This window comes from Phocoena phocoena, chromosome X, assembly GCF_963924675.1.
Source record: "Phocoena phocoena chromosome X, mPhoPho1.1, whole genome shotgun sequence".
NCBI lineage: Eukaryota > Metazoa > Chordata > Mammalia > Artiodactyla > Phocoenidae > Phocoena > Phocoena phocoena.
In genome coordinates this window covers 27,619,150-27,638,594 of record NC_089240.1, presented here as the reverse complement: position 1 = coordinate 27,638,594, position 19,445 = coordinate 27,619,150, and the positions used below count along the sequence as shown (strand labels likewise).

The 19,445-nt window shown below is 37.7% G+C and overlaps 1 protein-coding gene across 4 annotated transcripts in view; it reads left to right on the top strand.

The window, feature by feature from the left end:
• DMD (dystrophin) overlaps positions 1-19,445 on the top strand; it is a 2,035,184-nt gene that overhangs the window by 1,380,463 nt on the left and 635,276 nt on the right. For all 4 annotated transcript variants that reach the window (XM_065901098.1, XM_065901100.1, XM_065901101.1 and 1 more), the window contains one exon: positions 10,815-10,932. In XM_065901098.1, coding sequence (XP_065757170.1) covers positions 10,815-10,932 — 118 coding nt within the window. The remainder of the gene's footprint in view (positions 1-10,814; positions 10,933-19,445) is intronic.

Sequence of the window (19,445 nt, the reverse complement as noted above, 5' to 3'; positions counted from 1 at the left end):
TTCAAGACATGTGAACAATGGAGAATAACTAATAGACCTAATGTTGAATGGCTAAAAAATGTCAGCACCCTTTCTATCAGCTTAGAACTGTATTTGCAAATCATTATCAACGAATTGTAGCCTGAAATTCTTCTTGACTTTCAGATTATATTTCAAGATCCCCAATTTAGACCACATTTACTTACTGGCTTGTATAACTGAAAGGAGTTTTCATTTTTTTGCATGTTAAGGGTTTTATGAAATGACAAGTAAATCAATCCTTTAAGTTTTCTGTGACAGAATAACTTGAAATGATCATCATAATCTCTTTTTCAACAAAAGAAAAGAATTGATTTTAAAAAAATAGCATACTAATAGCAGATTAGTTTGTATTAGACCATTATAAGAAAGGCCTCAAATTTGGGAGGCTGAGGCACATTTCTTAGGTATCTATCACTTTTTCTGTTTTTAAAGTTGGCCAAATGGTCAGTAATATTTATAATACTGATAAACACTGCTCAAAACAAGGATGTGTGTTCTAGTAATTCCCACACCCTTCCAGTGTGGAATTTATCTTGTAATTTTCTCTCTTGTATCACTGTTTCCCCTTATTGTGTCCTGTCAGTTGGTCAATCAACACTGTTATTTATGGTTTTCTGCTGACTGTATTCCCAGGAGAGGACTAAGAACCGAGGAAGGTATTCCAGCCAGAAAGAATAAGGTGTCCAAAGGATTACAAAAATCTTGGCTCCCATAGCTTCAGTTTTTCTAGTCTTCATTGTTTCCCATTTCCTCATGATAAAATCCAAACTGATTTTTAAAAAGCCAACCATAAATGACTTCCACTATACCTATCTAAGCCTACCTCCCATTATTTCCAATGAATCCTAGACACCAGCCAGCCCAGCTGAGGCTTTGTTTCATTTCCATGCCTTTGCTCCTGCTTTCTATTCCCTAATAATGCCCCCCACTCCATGACCTAGCCAAATCTTCCAAGGTTCAAGTGCAGCACCATCTCTGCTATGAAGTCTTTCCTGAGAATTCTCATATATGTTTACTCCCCTCACTGATTCCTGTTAGTGGTTGTTTTTATCTTTACCATTCACTTTGATACTTTTGCTTCACAGTTTCTCAGATCCACTTTCTAACTTCCTGTTCTACCCTGGGAGGACGAATAACATGGACAGCAGCAGTGGGCTTGCTGACCCATTAGTTGCATCCTCCTAACGGGAGGCACCAGCAGAGCAGAGGGTGACGGGAGAGTGAGTCAGGGGATGACTATAGGTCCCTTTACTGACAGCCACAGCTCCTATCGAGGTCCTCTCGCTGTAGCTACTTCTTGGATTCTTGAAAGGTACCCTCTCGTTTTCCTTTCAGGCCTTGAGGAGGAAAGGCTTCCCATCCCATTTTTAAAAAAAATTTTTATTGGACTATAGTTGATTTACAAAGTGTGTTAGTTTCAGGTGTACAGCAAAGTGAATCAGTTATACATATACATATATCCACTCTTTTTTTAGATTCTTTTCCCATATAGGCCATTACAGAGTATTGAGTAGAGTTCCCTGTGCTATATAGTAGGTCCTTATTAGTTATGTATTTTATATAGAGTAGTGTATATGAGCCATTTGCTTATTGCAGGAAGCCTGACTGATTCAGTAGTTAATCAGCTGAATAGGTAATTTCCCCTTGAATGATCCCGTTTCAATGCTCTTGTCCCATTTAATCACACCTGTATAATAATTATATCACACTATATGATAGCTATACTATAGCATAGGTACTTTGTAACTATATCCTAATATCATAGCTTTTAAGTGTGTGACCCCTGGGGCCAAATTGCTTGTATTCGAAGTTCTACCACTTATTAACCAGTGATCCTGGACAAACTGCTTCCTTTACTTTCATTTTCCTTATCTGTAAACTAGGGATAATAAAAGAAGCAAATAGTACCTACCTCTTAGAGTATGATGAAGATGAAATTAATTAAATTTGTCTTTAGAACTTTGTTCTTATTATGCAACAAGAAATGTTCCAAGCATTTTATAAATATTAACCTGAGTAATTCTCATAACTTAAGAGGTAGGTACTCTTATTATTTTCATTTTAGTGGTAGAAATAAGAGAGTAGTTAAGTAACTTGCTGAAAATAAGAAACCAAGTAGATGGCAGCCAGGATTCAAACCCAGGCAGCCTTACTCCAGAATCCATTCCCGTAACCACTAATCTGTGGTAGATTCTCCTGGTGCACCGTAAGTGCTCAGTAGCAAGTATTGTTGTTGTTAATATTATTTCCCACTGTATTAGTTCTTTATGAGTCTTTAGTTTTTGCTAGATTATGAGTTCCTTGAGAAAAGAGGTCAAGTTTTATCTTTCTATGTGTATTAGCCGAGTGCTTGGCATTTGCAGGTTAGTAACTGTGGGATTAGCTGTTTCCCAGGTGTATTTCCCAAGGCCACCCTAGCCTTAGGTAAAACTAATACTTAGCTAAAACGTGAAATGGAATTTGAGATCTCAGTGGCCATTATTGTTGCCGGAACCACAGGTTCCCCTTTTGGTCCCAAATTATTTTCTCAGATGATTCACCACTTTTGGGATAGGTCAAGTTCCCTGTTTCACTTCTCCTACAATCACAGTGACTTTGCTTCCCCAATAACCATTGGTAGTAAAAGGGCCCCATCTCAGAGGACTGCCAAGTGTCCTGTTCTGCTTTTCCTGACCAAAAGATATTTTTTTTCTCAAATATGTATTTTTTAGCCTCATGATTGCTCCTTACAGAAATTTAGAACAAATTCTCAGGAACTAAGCAAGAGGCATTTGATTGACATAATTTGCATTTAAGTGTGTTCTTGGCCATCACTTCAGGCAAGATACACAACTATTATTCTCTGCTCACTTCAGGGTTAAGGTCAGGATTGGCTACATAATTTGTGAGCCCCAATGACAAATGAAAATGCAGGGCCCCTTGTTAAAAAATAATAAAGAATTTCAAGAGAGCAACAGCAGTGGAAACCAAGTAAGGGGCCCTTCTATTTGCAGAGCCCAGTGCAGCCACTTTTAAGTTGCATGCCTGTGAAGCTGGCCCTGCTTGAGGTCTCTGCCTACCCAGGGCAATTCTGACTCAGAAAGACTTTACTTTTTTTTTGTCTTAGCTTTGCTATCTTCCGTAGTCAGAAAACGTGCCTCAAAGTTCCTTTTGTCATGTCTTTCAGGATTCCTGGTGTCTTGCTTTGATATCCCAGTGTTCTTGAGCTACAGGCATAGAACGGAACCATCCCCATCACCATGTAACACACATAAATAATCTTGTTTTCCTTCAGTTAATGTCTAGGCTCGTTGAAAATAATGGTCATGCCCTTTAAAAAAAAAAAGTAGCAGTGGTTTTTAATACAGCTAATTTAAAAATACTAATTGACTTGAATCTTAAGAGTTATATTAATAATGTCCAGAAATTGTGAACTATACATCCAGGTGGTAATATCATGGAGTCACCATATTATGTGGATCTGAAGAACTGATGAGAGGTTTAGGGATTAGAAGGGCTAAAGTGGGTGTGTTAGTTGGGGCCTAAGTTTAAATGTCCTAAGACAGGATTAAACAGGAAATTATTTTATTAGAGAAAATATCAATGTGAAAGGAAATAGACAGGAAGCCAGGGAAGGTAGGACAGCCATTAGACCAAAATGCAAGTCTGACACAAAATGAAGGAAAAAGGGAGAGAAAATTGGGTAGAAGTACCCCAGTGTACAGTCTGAGGAAGGTTCAGCAAAGCTGTCAGGGAGACATGGAGCTGCAGTCAGCCAGAGGAGCCCCTGCTCTCCCAAGAAAGACTCTGCTTTAGTATCTCCATCACACTCAGTCATTGGTGGGGAGCAGTCTGTGGGAGGCTTGGCTTCTTCTCTCCAATGTAGTGATGGATTTCCAAATGCAGCAGCTAAAGTCCTCAGTCATTTAGATCTCAGTCATAAAAGGCTTGCACTTTCTCGGGGCCACCACAGTGGGAATTAGCAGCAATGGCACTTAAAGACATGAAAGCGTAAAACTACTAGAAGAAAACAGGAAGAAAGCTTCTTGACATTAGCCTAGGCAATTCTTTTTTGGATATGACACCAAAATCACAGGCAACAAAAGCAAAAATAGACTAGTGAGATTGCATCAAACTAAAAATGCTTATGCACAGCAAAGGAAAAAATCAACAGAATGAGAAGGCAACCTATGGAATGATAGGAAGTATTTGCAAACCATGTATCTGATAAGGGTTTAAGATCCAAAATGTATAAGGAAACTCATACAACTCAAGAGTAAAATAATAATAATCAGATTTAAAATTGGGCAGAGGACCTGAATAAACATTTTTCCAAAGAAGACATCCAAATGGCCAACAGGTCTATGAGAAGGTGCTCAACATCACTAATCATCAGGGAAATGCAAATCTACCAGGTGTGAGGTAATGAAAATTACCTCACACCTGTTAGAATGGCTATTATCAAAAAGACAAGAGATTACAACTGTTGGTGAGGGTATGGAGAAAAGGGAACCCTCGTACACTGTTGGTAACGAGGTTCCTCAGAAGATTAAAAATAGAAATACCATATGATCCAGCAGTCTCACTTCTGGGTTTATATCTAAAGGAAATGGAATCGGGATCCCAAAGAGATATCTGCACTTCCATATTCACTGCAGCATTATTCACAGTAGCCAAGATATGTAAACAACTTAGATGTCCATCAGTGGATGAATGGATAAAGAAATTGTGGTATAGGTATATATACATTGGATATTATTAAGCCTCAAGAAGGGGGAATCCTGCCATTTTTGACAACATGGGTGAACTTGGAAGACATTATACTAAGTGAAATAAGCCAGACACAGAAAGACAAATACTGTAAAATCTTATTTATATGTGGAATCTAAAAACAGTTGAACTCTGAGAAACAGAGTAGAATGATGGTTGTCAAGAGCTGTGGGATAAGGGAAATGGGATGATGTTGGTCATAGGCTACAAACTTCCAGTTATAAGATGAATAAGTTCTAGATGTCTAATGTAAAGCATGGTAACTATAGTTACTAAGAGTGTACACTTGAAATTTGCTAAGAGCGTAGATCTTAAGTGTCCTCATCTCACACACACACACACACACACACACACACACACACACACACACACACACAAGGTAACTGTGAGATGATGGATATGTTAACTAGTTTGATTGTGGTGATCATTTCACAATGTATACATATATCAAAACAAGTTGTATACTTTTATATACAATTTCTATTTGTCAAATCTACCCAAATAAAGCTGAAAAAAACTTTAAAAGATGGAGGTTAGGCACACAAGAAAATTGTGTAGTTTAGATAAAGAAGACCTGAGAACCAGCTCCACTTCTTTCAGAAGACTCTCCTTGACACCCTAAATTTGGTTAGATATCTCTGCTGTATGCTTTGATAACTCCCTGTGCTACCCCTATTGTAATACTCACCTCAGTTTATTATAATTGCTTATTTACTGCCTCTCCTCACTACTAGTTCATTTTTCACTTGAGAATCATAATTTTTCCTCCTTCTCGGCTGTATCTCCTATGACTAGCTCAATGACTGACATAACATAAATATATAAAAGTATTTGCTGAAACCCAAATTGGGGTACATTCTACAAAATACCTGGCTTGTATTCTTCAAAATAATCAGCGATATGAAGTTCAAAGAAAGGCAAAGAACTATTTCAGATTAAAGGTGACTAAAGAGATAGGACAACTAAATGCAATGCATGAGGCTGGACCAGTAAATGAAAGGCAATTAAAGGAGTACTTTTTATACTATGAATAAAGAATGTAGATTAGATTATCGTACTAAAGCCATGTTAAATTTCCTGAACTAGAAATTGAGCTGAGGTTGTGTAAGAGAGTGCATTTGTTTCCAAAGAATAAACACTGAAATATCTAGGAGTAAAGGGCATGCTATCTGCAGATTATTCGCAAATGGTTCAGAAGAGAATATATATAATATTACATATACAGATATTACGTGTATATGTAATGATAGAATGATAAATGATAAAATGTGGCAAACTATTAACAATTAGTGAATCTGGGTGAAGGGTATGTGTGAGTTCTTTGACCATTCTTACAAATTTTCTGTAACTTCTAGATTATATAAAAGTAAAATGCTTTTTTAAAAATTATTTCTTGAGTGAATGAAGGACAAAAGGATAACCATAGTTAGAAGGCGCTTGTGAAGAAGTTGCCAACCGAGATGCTGGTAGAACATTCAGAGAAGTAGAAAAGTTATGCCTAGCAGGAAAATATCCAGGCCAGTTTAAAATGTAAATGAGAAGTGAGGAAGTGGAGGACAAGAAAGACTACTTTGGGTTTAGCCAATCTATTTGGAGAGGCAGCCGAATGCAAGAATAGAAGCCAGAATTAAGGCCCTCCAGGAGGCAGTTGAAAGCTAGACAGATGATTAGCATCAGCACGGGTAAATCTCTTTCAGTTACTAGAAAGGCTACAATTTAGGACCTACCTGACTTAAACGCTTATTTTCTTCCATACATAAAGTAGTTCTGTAAACTGTCTCACCTTGTCAATCTTTAAAGTTAATTTTTTAAATTGTAAATAAAAGACTATAAGGTCTCCATTTTTACATTACATGTAAGTTGAATTCATGCTTATTTCCTGAAAATGGCAACAAGTGAAAATCACCATGGGCCTTTGTTCTAAAGTTAACTATGTGAAGATTGTTGATTTTTGTAGAAAAATACTAAAAATATAACAAGTTTCTGGTTAAGGTCTAAGGCATATAAATACTAAATATTCAACTACACATATAGAGTTTTCTATTTGAGTATTATTTAGGTAGTATTTCATTTTAACAAATAGCATTATGAAGTGTGATTCTTTCTAAGAGCCTAAAATAACCTACTTCTAGTACGCATGGCTCCATCCTTTAACTCTCTTTTTCACAGAATTGCTATTCATAACCATTTCTGTCAACCCTGGGGAGACTTGGTAGGATTAACGACTTTTGATTCACTTTGTATCTGAAGATTTTTTTTTTCTCCATCTTTGCTCAGCTAGTGGAATCCATGATGAATTCTCATCTCCAAGGGGTAAGCTGTTTTTAGTAGAGCCGGGTAGCTGGCTTATGACTCCTTAGAAATAGCACTGATTCCTTTCTTCCCTTATGTTTGTTTCTTCCAGAATGATAGATCCCTGTAGACGTGCTCAATTATCATGCTTAGTTACTGTTAAGCATGTAATAGTTCTAGTTTTGTTCACTTAAGTTAGAAGTATCTGAGCTCATATCAGAAAAAATAAGCATAATTAGCATTCTACTTGTTTAGTATGACAAATATAGACCACTAAACCTAGAATAAAGAAACTGAACAATAGAAGACAGCTGGAGGTCACATGAGGATGAAGATTAGAGTAGAAACAGTGTTTCTGAGAGAGTAGCATCTGGTATGAGCACCAGATTGGGGGCAGAGAACAGAATTTTGTAGATGGATATTTGGGAAGTGGGTAGTCTGAGTAATAATTAGATGTAAGGTGTTCTCTCATCTGTGGGTGGCTCAGTGGAATAGAGATGAAGGTCATTGTATTTGAGAAGTTATGGGATTATAAAATTAAAGAAATTGTAATAGCAAATAAATAGAGTACACTCAAAAGAAAACCAAACGAAAAGAAAAAATAATTGTTCCTCTCATTGCGTGCATGTGTCCTGTTTTTTAGCAAGAAGGTATTTCAGTCACTGTTTGTATAATATCTTAAAAAAATATTAAATGAATGCCATATTCAGATCCTTCCCTTTATTTCCGGAAGGAAAATGGAGGAAGAAAATTCCCATTCTGGTCTACTGAGAAACCACTATTTAATTAGCATATTAGCGTCTCATAAATTCCACATATATACATACACACATAATAATTATTATTGTACATTTTCTTTTTTGCAATGGACATTTGTATGTGTTGACCAAAAAGTGGAATAAAGTTACAGTTTTGTTTGAAATCTTAGAAAGGCATAGTTTTATTGCAGTTGTGAATCTCCTTAGATTTTTAAGGAGGCTGCTTCCAAGGATGTCATTAATAATCTTCTCAGGTGCTGATAAAGCATGTGTCTGTCAGCAGAATTAGAGAATTACCCAACTAGAGAACAGGTCTCACAGTACCCTGAGACCTGTTTTGTTCATTAGAGAGGAAAATGGCTGGTTTTAAGTCTAAATTGACATGCTTGCTCATTTCAGCAGTAAAAGCTGTTCATTGTGGTCAGGTTTAATTTAGAGCCTGGTTAAGGTTCAGATTGAAGTTGATCAAGTTACTTCTACAACATACTTCTTAAACGAACTTTATAATCCTAAAAGAATGGGAAAAGTATAGCCATCATTGGGTTATGTATCCAGAATTTAGAAGCAAAGAATGGCCTGGTTGTTTGAGGGTGGATTAATATTAAATCAAAGAGAAAATGATGAGAAAGATAATCTTTGCTATGTAAAAATTTCCAAGTATCAAAAAACACAAAATTTTACTTAAATGGCATAAAACAAACTTAATGTATTCATTCACTGCTATATCCATAACACCTAAAACAGTGCCTACACTCACTTGATATTTATAAAATGAAAAAGGTGAGTGAGTAAATGAATGAATTTGTGTACTTGGCTAGCTATGTGTATATAGAGGGGAAGACTTGACTATGGTTTCTGGGTAAGTCTGTTTTTTAAAAATCTATTATTGAATGTATTAAACATTTAAGAGTCAGGAATTCCAAAGTACCTTCTGAGCTTGCCGTGTCACAGGTGAGCAGAGTGTAACACTCTAATCCTGGAAGACATCTGATTTCGTAAAATCTGTCTGCTACTATATGGCTCCTACTTGAGAATTTATTCAGTACTCTCCAGCTGACTTACGCCACTCACGTCAATAGCTGTCTTTGGCAACTTGTTCCATATTTCAAACACACTTTTGTGTAAAGAAACCATAAAAGTTAGGAACCTGAAAATTGGATTTTTCTTCTGAGCAATCACAGCTTACAAATGTGGAAAATTTGTTAAAAGTTAACCCCTCCAATTTTTCGGTAGAGAGGGGAAAACGCTCAAAATAGATGTGTGATGTTTGGATAAGTTCTTCCCATTATTTTAACACTACTAAAAGCAATTGAGCTCAAATCACGAGGCCTATCTCCCTACCTCTTCACAAAAAAACACTACAGAATGATCAAAATTTGGCCTTTCTAAATACAAAAGTGTTTAGAAAATCAGCACCAGTCAAAGGGCATAGTAGATAACTGATGTTCATAAACATTACCATCTACCACATCTCACCTCTTCACTTTCATTGGCCTCATGTGGTAGTAGAAAGAGCATAAGATTTAAAACCATAAAGACTTCTGGCTTAGTGATGAGTGTGGTTATCAGGAGACGAAAAATGAGAAGACGTGTAAAACATCTGTCAACAACCAATAAAATGTATTCGGTTTTAGTACAAGAACAAGGGAGATACCTTACTTTTCCCGAAACTTCTTTGTAAATATCACTGGGATTTGTGCCCTCAGTGTAGAGAGAGTAGATGACAGAGTCAACAGATGGACACTTGAGGGAAGGAGGACGTTGCTACCTATAATTAAATATATATTTTATGGTCAGACCACTCGAGATGGCTGTTCTCTTGCTCTCTGTACATCCCCTGCCCGACCAGTGCCTGTTTCGCCTGTATCTTATCCACATGACCGACCTTCCTGCATGCTTGCCCCAGGCCCCAGCTGGTGATTGTTTTCATCGAAGGGGCGGTGAGGGGCGTGCCCCTCTGCTGGTTTCCCTGGTAACTAATGAGCCCACCTGATGTCAATTCCCCTCTAACTGGCCCACTCCCGCTGGGAGTGAAGACTGCCGCCATGTCCTGCCTGCTGTCTGCTACGCACGCTGGCGTGTTGCCTCCAAGACCTTCCTTCAGACAGGTCAGCTCCCCCATCCATTAAAGCACTGATGTCTGTGTTGCTGACTCCAGGCTCCTCCTTCGGTCTTGAAGCTGGGCAAGCGCAGGCTTTGTAGGCCTGCCGGGCGCAGCCCAACATATATATATTTGTTGGCTTCATTGTCTTTGGTTCTTTTATTATAGCAGTATTAAAGTCAGTTGTAGTACAGACTACAAATATTAACTTCTAGCCTGATGCTTTCCAAACTTGCCTGATCATAAAAATTAAGCAGAGAATTTGTTAAAAATGCAGCTTTCCAGCCCTCCTCCTGCCATCTAATTCATTCACTCAGAAGTGAGGCAAAGGAATCAGGTGATTCTTACTGGAGTCGATTTTGGGGAAAGACTAATTTAGCTCATCTACATCACCTCATTTTATAGGTGAGGAGTTGCAGGTACGAAGAAGTTAAGTAAGTTATATCTCTTAATCACTTGTCTGCTTTTTCTGTTTCTAAAATGCACACCTGAATTTTGACACTGCACAGAATGAGATTATAAGTATAAATAGCTGTCTTCTCTCAAATACATTGTCATAATTCAAAATTACATTTTTTTTACTCATGGCACTCATATGTTGGTTTAAGTAAACCCAGGTACTCTGAAATGACTCCGTCTAATCTCTTAAATAGTAAAGCAAATCCATAATCAAGATTTTCACTTGAAATAGTTTTGGTATCTAAAAATGAAACACACTTCTTGTTAAATTGTTCTCTGTAAAGCCTTATACATTAGAGATTTATATCTAGTAACATCTTTTTTTTATTTCTAAAAGTGCTTTGGTTGGTTTGAAAATTACACTTTTTTTTGTATTCCATTAAAGGAATGCACAGTGCTGGAGAACCTCAATATTGTCATATCTGTTCCTTCAGGCAACACTGCAGGATTTGGAACAGAGGCGCCCCCAGTTGGAAGAACTCATTACTGCTGCCCAGAATTTGAAAAACAAGACCAGCAATCAAGAGGCTAGGACAGTCATTACTGATCGAAGTAAGTCTTTTCGTAAGGGGCACGTGAAACTTAAGGAAACATGTACGAAAAGTTTCTATAATGACTTAAGTTCATAAACCTCCATCACGTTTATAAAAATAGCCTCAACAGTTGTATATTAAAACTATTGTAGGGGTAAGACGGGAATAAAGACACAGACCTACTAGAGAATGGGCTTGAGGATATGGGGAGCCAGAAGGGTAAGCTGTGACAAAGCGAGAGAGTGGCATGGACATATATACACTACCAAACGTAAAATAGATAGCTAGTGGGAAGCAGCCGCAGAGCACAGGGAGATCAGCTCGGTGCTTTGTGACCGCCTAGCGGGTGGGATAGGGAGGGTGGGAGGGAGGGAGATGCAAGAGGGAAGAGATATGGGGACATATATATGTGTATAACTGATTCACTTTGTTATAAAGCAGAAACTAACACACCATTGTAAAGCAATTATACTCCAATAAAGATGTTTAAAAAAATCTCCAATATTTTGCAGTAATTAAAAAACTCAAATTACAAAAAGAAAAACTATTGTAACTAAGATTTTTAGTCCATAATGTTATCTTTCAATAACAATGTAATCCTCTGGAATAGAGAAAATATAATTTTCATCAATCCAGCCTTATGTAGTCACAAAGCATGGCGGGGGGCTGCTGTGGTGAGCATGGCTGTGGCAGAACATTTGCTCCTCACTTGTCATTTATCTGGGCTGGCATCCATGGAGATGCCATTCTCTTTGCTCATATCCTTGGTTGTTGGTTCAAGCAGGGAGTTGCTTCCTGGACCACCTTTGTTTCCTGTCTGCAGTGGCACTTCCAGATCTAGACGTCTCTCTGCTGCTTGGATGCCCTCATTGTGTAATATCAGAGATGGCTGTACCATTCCTCATGCCATACTGGGGTGGGTGGGAACTTTGAGAGGCTGTTTAAGGCCCATGTGCCTAGACATTGCACCTACTCTTCTTTATACGGGATGATTCAGAGTGATTGTGCATGAGGTCAGGAAGAGGGATAGAGGGAAGGGTGAGGGATAGAGGGAAGGTTAAGGGAAACTGCTTTCCGTCCTGTTTTCCTCAGAGGCTCTCCTCAGAAATAAGGCCCAGGTCACCTCTGCTATCAGATTCTCTTGGATTTCCCTGGGTTTCCTCCCTTCCTTCCACCTCCTTTCCCTCCAGGGATACATATCAATATTAAATTTTCTTACTTCCCCTGCAATGCCCGCTCGTTTCCCCTCCCACATCCAGAGGAATCTTTTCTAGTGCAAGAGTAGGGAAAACCTTCATTTAATCATCCTTTTTTCCTTCCAAAGCTTTTGTCTTATACCAGGCCTAGGCTTTGGAAACTTAAAAACCAAGAGTCTGTGTCTTCATAATATACATTCTGTTGTGTCAACACTTCCCTAAGGAAGTAGAAGCAGAATGTCTGGCTGCCAGTATGTTGGGGGAGGGGAAAGAGTGACCAGAATCGAAGGTTAATATTTGGAAAATATTATTAGTCATACTTACATTTATTTATTAGGTACACAGTGATAATAGCTCTTATTTTATTGAGTACCTCCCAGGTATCAGGCAGTACATGTTGTGTGTGGTGTGTGTATTTGTGCGTGTGTGTGTAAACCCTGTACAAAATCCTGTCAGCTAAATTTCATAATCCCCATTTTATAGACGAGGAAACAGTTTCTGAGAATGGTTAAATTGTTCAAGCTTACAAAATAATCAAAGAACAGAGCTTAGAATTTGCAGATGTCTCTTTCTGGCTTAGAAGTGTGTGTTCCTTTCAGAATGTTTACCACTTCCCACCTTGTTTTGATGTTTTTGTTAATGACCTGAATCACTAGGACTGCTAGGACTAAAGATGGTTTCAGTCGGCAGTTACGGATGTTTTGATTGACTTCCTGGAGACATTTCCCCTTTCAGTTGTAGTGAGTATTAATTAAACTGGACTCTTCTTGATTTTGAAATTTTAATTACTGTTGATTAAACAGTGTGTTTGGATATATGCTAATGTATTAGTTAGGTGGCGGTGGCCACTGTAACAGGTAAGCTCTCAAATCTTGGTAGTTTACCACAGTATAAGTTCACTTTTTATTCTGGTGTATTCCAAAGTAAGAAGCACTTAATGAAGTCATTCAGGAGCCCAAGCCCCTTCCAACATTTGTGTCCAGAGCATCAAAGTGTTATGCATTTAACGGGCAGGTGAGGAACGAGTATTGACCGTTGGCATTTATTATGAGCCAGGCCTGGAAGTCGTACACATTACTTTGTTCATAATCTGTTGGCTGGAACTTGTCACATGGCCACATCTAACTGCAAGGGAATCTGGAAAATAATGTCCCGTGTTGAGCCCAGGAAGAAGAGAAATTAATCTGGCAAGAAACTAGTCGGTCTCTTCCACAGCTAATTTGGAGAAGAAGAGTGCACTTCTGTGTAATGTATAGAATGCCATTTCTAAAACCAGCAATACAAGAGCAAAATTGCCTTGTAATGACCAACATAGATAGCTGTCCAACTGATATAGTAGAATGTTCCTCCCTCAGACTGGAACCATGAGGCTTCCCCAACCAGGTTGATACACACAGGCCTAAAAGAGTGAGTGATTTATGAGACTGAATTCCCACTACACAGTTAAGTGCTCTGTTTCTTGCCTGAGAAATACGGAAATTGGGCTAAGATGTTTATACAAATCCAAACATACTATATAGAAAGACATTTGTTATTTTACCAATGAAAAAAACCTTCTTTTTTCCCCCAAGAGGAAAATAACACTCATTTATTTTACAGTATCCATTCAGCTCTGTCTAAACATTTTCCGTTATCCCTTGCAATCTTTTTTAAATATCGTATTGACTTTTTTTCATGATGTAGATTAAAACTGAGTGACTGGAGGGCAGTTTTGTGTATCTCTGCTAATATCCAGTGATTTGAATAGTTCTGCTTTTCTAAGCTTTTGTCTTTTAGGAATGAATGCCTTTATGAATATTTGCAGCATAGTGGAAAGGTTCCAACTCAAATGGTCCAAAAAAGCATTTTCTTAAAATCAGGTGTCTGTTGAGACATGTCGTGTTTCTTGTTTAGAGCCTAAGCCAGGATCTTAGTTCTCAGTATGCCTGGAGCCTCTAATGCTGGTACCAGGATAATTCTGACAAGATACGTTTATCTAAACAATGTCATTTGCAGCCCTGCTATACTTCAGTTTATCTCTCCATTTGAAATCAATAAAATGGGATGGAGATTGAGTACTCGTAAAGTTCCAATCGTGTTCAAAATAGAATTTTTCTTAGTATAGATTTGGTTTTCAGGGAATGCGTAGAAATAAGATACTTGCTCATAAAATTGTATTTTCTTATTTGAAGATTTCAGTATTCCTTTTTTATTTCCCTGAAACTTCTAGAAATACTTAAAAAGGAATCAGCTAAATAAAGAAAAATATTCAGTAAGTATATAGTACTATATTGAAACATGGTTCCCTCCTTGATGAATCCCAGTTCATAACTTTGAACACTTGTGGAAATCTGTACATAGTTATTATATTCTGTCAAGAGAAAAGGCCAGGGCTTCCCTGGTGGCGCAGTTGTTGAGAGTCTGCCTGCCGATGCAGGGGACACGGGTTCATGCCCCGGTCCAGGAAGATCCCACATGCCACGGAGTGGCTAGGCCCGTGAGCCATGGCCACTGAGCCTGCGTGTCCGGAGCCTGTGCTCCGCAACGGGAGAGGCCACAACAGTGAGAGGCCCACACACCGCAAAAAAAAAAAAATAAAAAAATAAAAAAAATAAAAAAGAGAAAAGGCCAGTAAAAAGCAATTCTTCTCTACTAGTAGCTGGGGCTGCAAAATACCAACCATGTTTCACTGTATAAAACGGTTTCCATGGTATCTGTTGTTTTCAGGTGATTATATTGTTGGAAATCATGTTGTAATAATCTAGGTGAAAGAATAAATTTCATTCTAAGAGCATTCAGGTAAAAATTTCTCCTTGCTGTTTCTGATGGTCAAACTTCTCAGTTTCCTTCAGTTGCTGAATGTGTCATCCATTCCTGGTCATTTTCTTCTGTAAAAGGGCTAGGTCAGGAGATCGAAAACAGATAAGAAGGATTTAAAATTGCTTCCTTGGAGGTTTCTGAATTAGGCAAAATTTGTGTTCATGTCCCTTACGACTGCAAATCTTAGTACCATAATACCTCTCATAGCAGTAAGGAGGATATGGAAAAAAGGAACTGCTCTCTTATTGTTCTGTCTATTCCTCAAATAATATTGGTGAACATGGCTCATCTGACATTTGTGTTTGAGAACCTTGCTTCTGTAGCTTCTCCCTCCCTAATCCCCACCATTACAATTTTAAAGATCTGTGGCAATAGCACATATAGGTTTTAAGGGCAAGCTGCCTGGGCTGGCCACTTAATACCTTTGTGACCCTGAACAAACAACTAATCTCAGTAAACTATCTGATTTCGGTTTCCTGCTCTATAAAATAAGATTACTTCTGTCCACCTCAAGGTTGGGAGAATTAAATGAGTTATTACATGAAGAGCACTTAGCTCCTGGCCATAGCAAGAGTTCAGTGAATGTTATCTCTTGTTGTTTTAATTATAATCTAATTGCGTTGTTTGAATGCTTAGTGGGAGAGCATTTAAAGCATTTAGTAAGCTCTTAAGTAACTATCTGATTTTTCCACTACCCACCACACCCCCCCAAAAAATGGAGAGAGAGTTTTAGAAGATCAAAAGGAGAAAGTTGCTTTGGAAAAGATGAAATAAGATATATAAATAGAATTAAACAAATATTTGGAAAAGCCTTCATGTGAGTGATACTACAAAAAGCAAGGCAATTGATGTAAGCTATTTCCTTTTCAGTATTTACTGTAACCTTAGGAGGTGGGCATTATTATAGAGACAGAAAACTGAAGCCCAGAGAGCTTAAATAACATGCCTGGGGTCCTAGTAAAATGTCATGTGAGGGACTAGGATTTAAACTGGTGTCTATATAATTCTAAAGCCTGAAGCACATCAAATAGTAAGGGCTTGTTAGTCAAAAAATAGAAAGAAATATTTATTTGAGAACTTAAACTTTTAGGAGTGCCCTCAGTTTACTATAATATGAATATAATGTTTTACTGCTCCCATTTATATTGTTGTCTTCTATGCATTTGCATGTCTAATTATAGTATTGTCTCTTACATGTGTTGGAAATGTGCAGGATAGTGGACCTCAGTAATCTATTAGCTGTTCAACCTTGACCAAGTAGATTCACTTCTCTAAGCCATGGTTCCGTCATCTGTCATGTGGGGATAATAATAATAGTTAAGCTGGTAGGGTGATTATAAAGATAAAATTACATGATGCTTCTAAAGTGAAGACCTGGCACATATTAGATGCTCATTAAATGGTAGATACTATCAAGATGAGATGAATCTGGTACAGAGGAACTGGAGCTGGGAGAATATGAAGGGAAAATAATATATGGCCTTTTATTATCTAACACAAGGGTGGAACTTCTAAAACAAAATACCAAGTGTTAACAGAGAGTTGTTTCTTTTAAAATTATTTTTTCAGCAAAGGCTTTTTCAAACTAGTCCAAAATTCTCTGAGAAATTTGGTGACATCATATAAATTTTAAGAGAATGAATCTGTATCGTTGAATCTGTATCGTATTGCTTAAAGAGCTGGTGTACAGGGCTGTAGAGAGGAGAATGCTCTACTGTATGAGAATAAAAATACTCTCACAGGATTTCTGAATTAACTGACAGTTTTTTGGCAGCTTTGTCAACCCATCATTCATTGCTGCAACCAAATGTAAGGAATACTTCATGGTGAAATAAAAAGACTGTTATTCTCCACATTTTTATGAAATCTCTATTGCTAATGAAATGCCAGCCAATATCTTCCTCTCAGGTATTGTCTAATAGAGAGTTGCTTATTTTAGACGAAGTGGAGTCAACCATATAAATTTCCTTCTTTTGACATCTAGCACCCGCTGTCAGCCTGTTATAACTACAAGCAGCTCTCAAAGTTTACATCCAGCAGGATGCCGCTGGCAACCCAAGAGTTCAGTTCAGTAAATATTTGAATGCTTACTCTGTGCAAGTTAACATCAGAGGTGATGGAGGGGATACAGGGAGGAATGATTCAGCCTTTGTCTTAAAAGAGCTAACAATCAAATGTGGGTACTTGAACAAGTATATCCGGGCAAGGCAGTCTACGGTAAGTACTTCTGTAGAGAAGTATTACAAAACGCGGAGAGAGCGTGCAAGAGAAAGGGAGATTGGATCTGAATGAGGGCGTCCTGGAATGCTCCCAGGAGGTTAAATTTTATCTAAAAATCATAAATTTGATTAGCATGTTGAAAAGCAGAAAGAGGTTGGAGAGGGAAGGATATTTCAGGCAAGGATGACAGGAGAATACATAATTAGACTTAGGTTAGCAACGGTGTGACAGATGAATTTGTAGGAGTGTGTGTGTGTGTCTGTGTGTGTGTGTGAGTGTGAGCACATACATTGTGGAGGATAAGGCAGGAAATGAAGTCAGTGAGAGCAGTTAGGAGCCACGAGAGCCCGAGCTAGAGCAGTGGCAGTGGAGTGAAAAGAAAGAACTGAATTAAGATATGCAGTGCAGCTAGCATTGACAGTATTTGGACATTGATTGGATGTGTGGAATTGAAGATCTACGAGAGTGCTTACCTCTTAAGATTTTGAGATTCAGTTCTTTGGAAGATGGTAATATAACCAGAGACAAACTCAGGAAAAGGAGTTGATAATGGGTGATAAAATAATGTGTCTAAGATATAGCTGATGTCCAGAATGAGAAATGGTTGAAAACACAAGAGGAGATTTCAGGGGTGAAGTTACTTCTACACAGATTTGGAAGTTACCCGGAGTGGTTAAGCTTGCATAGAGATGGGGTGTCAGGTGAAAAAAAACAGCAGGCCTAAGGAAGAGCCTGGAACTTGTCTTACATTTAAGGAATATACTGACAAGAAGAGTTAGCACCACCCCTCCCAGTGGCAACTTGCAATATAGGTGCGTTTAGACAAACACACACTGAAGAGTGAGTTTATAGGTTATGCACTGTATTTTGTTTTCTGTATCTTCTGCAATCCAACCAGTCTAATAGTGTAAGTTTTGGTGCAGTGGACTTCAGTGTTATACCAAGGGTTAAACGAAATATCACTTCCTCAATCCTACTACAAAAATAAGAGTTTTACTACGTTCTATTATTTTTTTTAATTTATTTATTTATTTGCTTTTGGCTGCTTTGGGTCTTCGTTGGGTTGTGCGGGCTTCTCATTGCAGTAGCTTCTCTCGTTTCAGAGCACAGGCTCTAGGCTCGAGGACTTTAGTAGTTGTGGCTCTAGAGCACAGGCTCAGCTGTAGCACATGGGCTTAGTTGCTCCCCGGCATGTGGGATCTTCCAGGACCAGGGCTCAAACCCATTTCCCCCGCATTGGCAGGCAGATTCTTAACCACTGCGCCACCCGGGAAGCCCCTATTATTATTATTAATCTTTTCTTCTACTGTTGTTATTTGCTAGGAATAGTAAGTATGTTAGTTAGCATTCTCCAGAGAGCTAGCGTGCTCGCACTCTCTCTCTCTCTCTCTCTCTATATATATATATGTATAATATATATGCATATATATTTATTTATATATTTATTTTTGTTTAATGCACACACACTCATAAAGAGCAAAAGAGAGAGGGATTTTAAGGAACTGGCTCATGCCACTGTGGGAACTGGGAAGTATGAAGTCTTCAGGGCACACCAGCAGGATGGATACTTAGAAAAGAGTTGATACTACAGTCTTGAGTCCAAAGGCCATCTGGAGGCAGAATTTTTTTCCATTTCTGGGGATCTCAGTCTTTTCTTTTAAGGACTTCAGCTGATTGGATGAGGCCTTCCCACATTATGGAGGCTAATCTTCTTTACTCAGAATCTACAGATTTAAATGTTAATCACATCTAAAAAATACCTTTACAGAAACCTCTAGGGTGATGCTTAAATAACTGGGATACGTTGTCTAGCCAAGTTGACATATAAAATTTACCATCACAGTGAGGTTCATAGTGCCATGTGTTTCTTCACATAGAAATTTCATGATTCCTTTAATTTTCATTAGTATCCATTCAATAGGGTACCTGGAAATATATATTAAAAAATGGAAAAAAAATAGAAATGATCTTTAACATCTTGATAAGTTTCAGAGCTCCATTAGAGTAATTATAACTCACGCATTAAATTTTTTACCTATAAAAAACAGGTGTGTTTTTCTTTATAGAATTTTTCTTATATTGTGTTAAACTAATACTAAATATCTATGATGAAATAATTCTATTTTAATGTATCTCATTTTTAATTTTATAAGAGATTAATATCAAAATATATTTGAAAAGGATTTAAAATCCAAATTAGCTGCCATAACTATATATAATTATTAATCTTTCACGTGATCATGTAATCGGAAAAATAAATAAATTTTATTTAAAGTGATGTAGCTACAATTATGAACATAAATAGTGTTTTCTACTA